General features: G+C 43.8%; 3 protein-coding genes across 3 annotated transcripts in view; 1 reads left to right on the forward strand and 2 right to left on the reverse strand.

The window, feature by feature from the left end:
* The window catches only part of wtip (WT1 interacting protein), a 35,911-nt gene extending 34,512 nt beyond the window's left edge, over positions 1 to 1,399 (reverse strand). The window contains exon 1 of the mRNA XM_061745627.1: positions 289 to 1,399. Coding sequence (XP_061601611.1) covers positions 289 to 770 — 482 coding nt within the window. The 5' untranslated portion in view covers positions 771 to 1,399. The remainder of the gene's footprint in view (positions 1 to 288) is intronic.
* A 655-nt stretch (positions 1,400 to 2,054) lies between these two features.
* Positions 2,055 to 4,523, reverse strand: sdr42e1 (short chain dehydrogenase/reductase family 42E, member 1). Its single transcript, XM_061745650.1, has 3 exons — positions 4,406 to 4,523; positions 3,590 to 3,682; positions 2,055 to 3,333 (listed from the first exon to the last, which is right to left on the reverse strand). Exons 2-3 carry the CDS (start codon positions 3,649 to 3,651, stop codon positions 2,235 to 2,237), a joined length of 1,161 nt encoding a protein of 386 aa, XP_061601634.1. The 5' UTR covers positions 3,652 to 3,682; positions 4,406 to 4,523; the 3' UTR covers positions 2,055 to 2,234.
* A 1,795-nt stretch (positions 4,524 to 6,318) lies between these two features.
* On the forward strand, positions 6,319 to 7,417 carry LOC133421465 (arylamine N-acetyltransferase, pineal gland isozyme NAT-10-like). The gene has a single exon (XM_061711087.1). It carries the CDS (start codon positions 6,319 to 6,321, stop codon positions 7,189 to 7,191), a length of 873 nt encoding a protein of 290 aa, XP_061567071.1. The 3' UTR covers positions 7,192 to 7,417.
* Positions 7,418 to 9,060: the final 1,643 nt, after the last annotated feature.

Raw genomic sequence — 9,060 nt, forward strand, 5'->3', positions numbered from 1 at the left:
AGTTTACAGCAGCAAAGGGGATAGTGCAAAAACAAGAGGCATCAATAGAAAAAGTAAAAGTAATAACACAGTAATAATAATAACACACTATAAACAGTAAACTGGTATACAATAATAATAATAATCATAATAATAAGAAAGATAAATAATAAGAAATACTAGTAGCCTATATAAAAAAAAAGATAACTGACGGATATTTAGGCTACAGATGGATATTTACATAATTGCACGTTGCAGTGAGTGAAAGATATTGCACATTATTTCCCTTATGTACATTTATTGTTGCACCTGTTGCCCGTTGCTCTGTGCAGAACCGCTCCGTCCAGGGTGGAGCCGGTGCTGTAGCGATGTCCCGGCTGCACCTCCAGGGAGTAGCGGCGGTGCCGCTCCCCGCTGTAGCAGGGCTGCGCCACCTCGGAGCGGGCGACGCCGCCGGGCGCCGCGGCGGCTCTGCCGCAGCCCGCCGCGGCGCGCACCGCGGCCGGCGCGTACACCTTGCTGCTCCCGCAGGTGAGGCTCTCCGGCGCGTACACTTTTGTGAGGCTCTCCGGCGCGTACACCTTGGTGAGGCTCTCCGGCGCGCAGGAGCCGCCGTGCGCCACCACCACCGCCGCCGCCACCGGCTCCTGCGCGCCCGGGGAGGAGGAGAAGTCCAGGTCCGGGTTCACCACCAGCTCCCTCCGCGCCGCCGGGAACAGCCCGTCTTTATACGCGTCGTACAGGGAGAGGTCCTCCATGAGGAGCCCCAGCTCCTCCTGGAAGTGCTCCATGTCGGTTTGGTTGCGAGGAGCTCTCCGCGGAGCGCTGCTCGCATCTCACATGGAAATCACAACAACACACCGCAACCGCAGCCGCGCTGCAGCCGCGCAACCCGCGAAGCCTCCACGGCGAGCCACATGGCTGCTCCTCCTTATCCCGCTGCCCCCTCTCTCTCTCTCTCTCCACAAAAAAAAAAAAAAAAAAAAAAACACTAAACAACACAACAAACTCTTTCTCACAGTTCTCGGCCCCGACGGGGATACGTTTGTCAACTTCAGTTTTTGTTAAGTTGAAAGGTCTTTTACAGTCAATGGCGCGCTGCGCGGAGGAATTTCTCCTTGTTGGTTTTTCTTCCACATTTCCCCCCACTGAAAGCCTTTCAAGCAGAACTCAAACTGGGTTACATAATCATACGTGCACCAAGTCCAGTTTTTTCCATGACGATCTGAGCGTACTTGGCACCCCGAAAATGTGAATAAAATCCCGTTTTGGAGAGCGGACTCGTTCGCCTGAAAGGAATGCGTGGAGGAAGACGGGATGCGCTGCGCCTCTCAGGAATGTGGTTAATGCTGCAGAGAAACAATGATTGCGACCAACTCAGCAAGGGGCTGCCGGGTCTGAACACAAGAGTTTAGAGGGAAGGGGACGTCTGCATTCATCCCGGGCACACTGAAATACCTCGCAAAGCACGCCTCACCTGGTCCGGCTCCTTCTTCCCCGGAAAGGAAAAAGGCTGCAGTCGTCAAACAATCCGTGGAAACTTGAGTTCATGCAAATGTTTATTTTTTTTGTATTTTTTTGTGTAATGTGCAAACATAATTCATGGTGGCTTGAACTAAAAAACTGCACATTCGGCTAGTGCCCACAACAAACTACTATATTATGCATATTGGGGGGGGGGGGGGGGGGTTGCATATAAAGGAACAAGCTGCATTAGAATGGTTTATAAGTTGATTGAAACAGGTTGTGCAAAAAATATTTTAGAAAGCTGAGCTCATGGTGATGTTTGAGCTTGTTTTAAGCCTACAAAACGTTTTCCATCAAAGGCTGTTATAAATTAATCATTTAAAACACAGAGACACAATTCAGCCTATATATAAAATCTGTAAACTGCAATTTACAGATTTTATATACGCTCAGAACTGTTTGACTAAAACTCCACAATGTATGCCTTCTCAGACTTTTATTTCTTTCATTTGATACATTTTAGGAAGAAAAGACGACATTAAAAAAGAAATGTTAAACAAGTAAATTAGAAAGGTTATCTTTTTTTCTAAAAGCTAAGTATTGTGGGAAAAAGAGGTAGCATTTGTTGAACCGTTAAATGGAAAATACGCAGAATGTCTAAGTTAAAAATGCACATTTTGAACGTCTTGGACCATAATTGCAATCCAGATGTAAACATATCAAAGTATCTAATCATTCTTCTGTCTTATTCAGCATATATGACTCCACGGTGATTCTTTATCCTTTCATCAGCTTCCAACCACAGGAAGAAAAGAGAGAGCCACGGCCACGGCGGCACAAACAAAGAGGACGTCAAGTAGCAGTCTACCGATAGAAGATCGCTGACATTTCTTTCCATGTCCTCGGCCTCTGAACCACGCTACCACCTCCTCCAGGTTGTACTCCTGCGGCTCATATCCCAGCTCCACCCTGGCTTTTGCCATGCTGAAGTAGTGTGTGACTCCAGTTTTGTACACCTCTGTGCGCGTCAGCAGGGGCTGGAAGTTGTAGACGGGGCCTACGAAGTGGTGGATCATTTCTGTGAGGAAGGCAAAGAAGTAAACCAGAGAGATGGGCAGGCGCACTTTGGGAAAGGGGTAGCCCAAACCTTCGACGAGAGGTCTGAAAAATTCAAAGTTATTGACGGGCTTCCCGTCTGAGATGAAGTAGGCCTGGCCCGCAGAGCGGTGCTGCTTCTCAGCAGTCAGGGCCTCTGCAGCGAGCTCGTGTGCCGACACCAGGTTGTCCACGTGGACGAACTCCACCAGGCTGCTGGGATTCCCGTAAACGAACCTGAAGACGCCCCTCTCGATGTAGCCGACTATCCTGGGCAGGTGCCTCTGCTCTCCAGGGCCGTAGATACCAGCGGGGCGCAGCGCACACGTCCTCAGCACCCCGGGGCCGGCCGTCAGCGCACTGCCATTGGCCTTCAGCACTGCCATCTCAGCTATGGACTTGGTTCTGGAGTAGTGGTCCGGGTGAAGGTGGAGGGGAAGATACGGGAGCCGTTCGTCCCCGTTCTCTATTACCTGGCCTCCAAACACCACGTTGAACGTGCTGGTGTAAACCAGCCTGGACACCCCGTGCTCCACACAAGCCCTCAGGACGTTCTGCGTGCCTTGAACATTGACCGCCTCGATCAAATGTCTGTTCAGCTGCTCCCTACCGGACATGCCATAAGAGGCGATGTGGAACACACAGTCCACCCCGGTGACCGCCTTCTCAACCTGTCCGTATTCACGCACGTCACCTTGGACAAACACGATGTCTTCAGGAAGCTCTTGGCTCGGAGGCATGGCATCAAAGAGGAGGATCTTGGCTCCAGTTTTATGTAAAGAGCAAGCAAGACTGAAAATTAAAACAAATAAATAAGAAATTCAATGAAAGTCACAAAATTCCACAATTTTAATGAATGTAATGCAATTAAACTCTAATTTCTGCCACAATCCACAGTGTTGTTTGGTTCTCCAAGAGCTCACGCAGCTAGGATACCTGGAACAACACTGTCATCTTGTGGTCGTGCAGCATGACTCCACAGAGCAACTCCACAAGGACTCTTGAACCACTTGGAGATGTTTATTAAACAATATCAAACTAATCTTACCGATAACCAAAATAGCCGCATCCTCCAGTTATTAAAAACGTGTTTCCACCTGCACGTTCCATGTCGAGATGGGATACCTGGAAGTTTAAAAACCTGTGGAAAATGAGAACCAGCTTTAAAACACGTATACAACGCAACTTTTAAAAGGAAAAAGATATTGACAAATAAGATGCGAATCATCATCAGCCTTATTCCCCAAAATCAATTAATTTTCATTAAAACCTACTTGAACTCATTAAAAAAAAAACACTCCCCATTAAATGTATTTATTTATTTATTTGATGGTTCTTGGAGCAATCTTTATTTGTGACAGTCTTGCCCCACATTACCAGACCTACATTTTAGGACGGGTTGGATTTTTAGTTGTTTTAAACACTATTTTAATGATAATTTGCTACCAAACAGGTATTTCTGTTAAGAAACAAATTAAAAAGAAACAAACTATTAAGATTTTACATAGTAAATAATATAGATCTATCATATCTGTAGGTGTGTTTTGGTCTTGTAAAACTAATATGTCATACTAGTCATAATATAGCCAATAAACTTTCTCTATTATTATTCTCTGTCTGATAGCAACGTTGTAAGAGACTCCTGTAAACCTTAATACAAGCAGCTCATCCATAAATGATGCAACTCTTACTGAGCTCTTTGCAGACTTATGAAAGAAGGTGATAGGTCAAATGTATTCAAGTATATGACTTTACAGTCGATTAATCTAATTTCTCGTAAGGATTTTTGTTCTTACAGTCCTAGTGTGCAACATGCTGAAGCATTTAACACAAACGCTGCCCTCTGGACAGCTGAATAACTCACGTTTTATTCGACGGTACTAAACTCCTCAGAGAACAGCAGCAAGAGTATAAAATTTCTGCTTATAATCACTCAAAAACCGCTCTGTAACTCTACCATGGATGTAAAGAGTTTTACTTCCTTGTTACTCAGTGATCATGACATTAAATGCAACCACATGATCCTTCATAATAAAAGCCATTAGCTGTCAAGTATCTGATCTTAGTGGAAGCAATAAGACAAGAAAATGATTTTTTTATAATGTAAATGTTCACAAAAAATAGTATTATTTTATTTGAAGATTAAAATTTCACACAACACTCGTATTTGTGTTTTTTTCTTTGCATCAAACCTTTATTTTGAAAGATAAATGAGAACGCTTTGTTTTTGCTTAATGTAACTTGTAGCTTCCGGTATGAAACCTTGCCTTCAGAATAAAACCGGTCATTAAAAAGTTTTGAATAGTGCAGATTCTTGTAGTTTCTTTTAAACTTTGAATAGCTAATTAAGTTAATATATATTTAGGAAAACTATGTTATTTTGGACCTCACCACTGCAAAGTGTCATATTCGTTCAGTTTAGTCCCTTAAATTGTCTTCTCCCCTTTAACAACTTTCATACAAATATGACACAATGAAACCCACATAGTCAACTCCTTACTCAGTGATAATATTACACAATACAGGATATTTTGATATTACATGTTTTTAAATGAAAAAATAAAAAATACGGCACATGTTGAGTAACTTGACGAAGTTTAGTTTTGCATCTCCTAACATTACCAGCCGCACTAAAGTTGTGGGCAGCCACTTCAACTCTGTAACACACCGACAAAACACAAAAAGGGGCAGATTATGTCACAGTCTAAAGGTAAGAAGACTTTTTAAATCCTTATCCAATTTAATGAAGACAGATCGATGGGCTGAATTGTTCAGAAAAAAACAAAACGCAGCGAGCGCTATTGGGCTTGATGGATTTTTAATTTATTTTCTGACTTACAGTTTTGACGATTTCCATAAGGTCTATAACTAATCTTATATAAAAACAAAAAATAGGGGTCAACAACTATGTGGTCCTCTCAGATAGGTTTATTGTATTTATGTATTACGTTATTATACACTAAACTTTAGTGTATGTACCGGTAGTTGCTTTCTTTCACTTTCATACCTTTAGTGACTAAAGGTATGAAAGTGAAAGAAAACAACTACATACAAGGAAATATTAACAGTACATATTGATATATTAAAAAGACAAAACAAATTTGTGTTGCAGCAATTCCACACAGATGAGATGACTTTGCAAAAACACAACTTTGTGTCAGATAGTTGGGACTTTGGTTGTGGGGCAGAACATGATGTCTTATTATGCAACATGTGTGTGGATGGGCGTTGGTTTGTTTTGAAAAGTGCTGGGGTCAGCAACCATCAATTATATTTTCTGAAGTGCTGACAGTAGCATGTGCGTCTTTACTGAGATATGCATTTGTATATTTTCTGTTTTGATAATCTCTAATATGCTTAGGTTTATAAGCGGGAACATAAAACTCTTTCAGTTTTCCTTTTTTTTCTGCCTCAACAAAAGAATACCCCGTTTTAACGGCTCTACTGAGGTATGAGTTATCGTTTTAGCTACATATCTCTTGTTTCAAGGTGTATTTGTTCTGGCTTATGTGTCAAATTCATGATATAATTGGTTGTGGAATGTTTATGAGTTCTGATTTTGATTGTTTTCTCTGAATGAAAAAAATTCAACTGCATATATTGCTTTTAGAAAATGCAACTAAACTCCATCAGTGCCCGTATTAAGCAGGATCAAGAGCATCTATGGTAGTTTTTTTGTAGGAGAGTTGATGCAGATAAGATGGTTTGCAAATTTGTGCATAAATATCTACTAAACTGGCCCAATAAATTAATTGAGTCATTCATTTTTCAGGCAAGATGAATTTGGAGGAGTATTTCCAAAGGATTGGTTTCCATGGCTCTTATGAGAAAGGAGATCTTGCAACGCTGACTGTGATCCACAGACTGCACGTCATGTCAATCCCATTTGAAAACCTGAGCATTCACTGTGGGGAGAGGAACGTTGTGGAACTTGAGGCTATTTTCAATAAGATAGTGAGGAGCGGCCGTGGGGGCTGGTGCCTTGAGAGCAACATCCTATTTGGATGGGTAATGAGGGAAATGGGCTACGACACCACGACCTTGGTTTCCAGAGTTTTCAACAAGATTCTCGACGACTTCGCTTCCGGAGAGGATCATATCCTTTTCAGAGTTATAATTGATGGGAAGCCTTATATAGCAGACGTAAGCTTCGGGATGTCATCCCAAGTTTGGGAGCCCCTGGAACTCATCTCTGGAAAGGATCAACCACAGGGTCCGGGCATCTTCCGACTAGTCGACAGAGGAGACATGTGGGTGCTGGAGAAGACGGCGAGAAAACCAGAGGTTGTCAATCCAGAATTTGCCAAATCCAGTTTGGTGGACAGACAGTTGACGAAGCAGATCTACTGCTTCACCTTGGAGCCTCGTCAGGCTGAACACTTCATTGAGAGGAACCAAGCTCTTCAAACAGACCCAACATCGCTGTTCACCAACAAGTCCATCTGCTCCCTGCAGACGCCGGCAGGATTCAAAGCTCTGGTTGGCTGGACCTACAGCGAGGTCACGTACAAGCCTGAGGAAGGTGTTGACGTCTTAGACATGAGAGACATTACTGATGAGGAGATGGATCAAGTTCTGAGGGAACAGTTCAATGTGAAGCTGCAGAAAAAACTGAAAACCATGAACAAGAAATGGTGCTACACAATCTAGAAAACAGCACGGTATCTTTTTAATTTCTTGCTTTAAGTCTGAAATAAATTCATGGCTTTGATTGTTTGGTTAAAAATAATTTCAAATATCACTGAACTGCATCAAATCTTTTTTACTTTTTACAACAATGTGTTTACAACAAGTACATTGTGTTTTAATCCATTAAGATTGACCCTGTAATGCTTTTAAAGGTACAGAATTGACTTGCAAGCATATGTAATTAACTCTGATAATTAACATGACTTTTTATACAGTTTTTATACAGTTGTTTACAATGTATGATTTTTTTGCATGCATAAACTGTCCTCTTAATCTTTTAAATATTATTTAAAAAAATATATGAAAATAAATGAAAGTAATAAAATTCTAGTCCTATTATGCACTTTTTTACTTCATTGCTTTCAAACCTTTTTTTTTACTTGTTAATATTATTAGTTGGGTTAAATCACATGTCTGTTCGTGATGTTATTTAAAAAATGAATGAGACAATTGTAAACATCTCATATAATCTTAGGGGGCAACCTAAGATATGTGTTTTATACCCAGTGATGACTAAATAATTAGCTGCTTTAATTACTGCAATGATCAATAGAGGTCTTAGGTTCTCCAGGAGCTGAACAACAATGCCATCTTGTGGTCACGTAGGATGACTAAACACTGTACAACTTTGCAATAGCTCTTGAACCACCACCTTTAAAAAGACATAAACAAAAGAAAATCCATCCATCCATCTTCTTCTGCTTATCCGTTCCCGGGTCGCGGGGGCAGCAGGCTCAGCAGAGATGCCCAGACTTCCTTCACCCCAGACACTTCCTCCAGCTCTTCCGGGGGGAGTCCGAGGCGTTCCCAGGCCAGCCGAGAGACATAGTCTCTCCAGTGTGTCCTGGGTCTTCCCCGGGGTCTCCTCCCGGTGGGACATGCCTGGAACTCCTCCCTAGGGAGGGGTCCAGGAGGATCCGATACAGAAGCCCAAGCCACCTCAGCTGACTCCTCTCAATGTGAAGGAGCAGCGGCTCGACTCCGAGCTCCTCCCGGGTGACCGAACTCCTCACCCTATCTCTAAGGGAGCGTCCAGCCACCCTGCGGAGGAAACTCATCTCGGCCGCTTGTATCCGCAATCTCGTCCTTTCGGTCACTACCCAAAGTTCATGACCATAGGTGAGGGTAGGTGCGTAGATTGACCGGTAAATCGAGAGCTTCGCCTTTAGACTCAGCTCCTTCTTCACCACGACGGTCCGGTACATCGGCCGCATAACTGAGGACGCTGCACCGATCCGCCTGTCAATCTCACGCTCCATCGTTCCCTCACTCGTGAACAAGACGCCGAGATACTTGAACTCCTCCACCTGACAGGCAGGACTTCTCCACCCACCCGGAGAAGGCACGCCACCCTTTCCCGGTGGAAAACCATGGCCTCGGTCTTGGAGGTGCTGATTCTCATCCCTCTTCGCACTCGGCCTCAAACCGCCCCAGCACATGCTGAAGGTCCCGGTCCGAGGAAGCCAACAGGGACAGCATCATCCGTAAAAAGCAGAGATGAAATCCTGAGGTTCCCAAACCGGATCCCCTCCGGCCCCTGGCTGCGCCTAGAAATCCTGTCCATAAAAATTATGAACAGGACCGGTGACAAAGGGCAGCCCTGCCGGAGTCCAACATGCACCGAGAACAAGTCTGACCTACTGACGGCAATACGAACCAAACTCCTGCTCCGATCATACAGAGACCAGACAGCCCTTAATAGAGGGCCCCGGACTCCATACTCACCGAGCGCCCCACACAGAATAGCAAGAGGGACACGGTCAAATGCCTTCTCCAGATCCACAAAACACATGTAGACTGGTTGGGCAAATTCCCATGAACCCTCGAGCA

The sequence above is a fragment of the Cololabis saira genome, chromosome 2 (assembly GCF_033807715.1).
Source record: "Cololabis saira isolate AMF1-May2022 chromosome 2, fColSai1.1, whole genome shotgun sequence".
Lineage (NCBI taxonomy): Eukaryota > Metazoa > Chordata > Actinopteri > Beloniformes > Belonidae > Cololabis > Cololabis saira.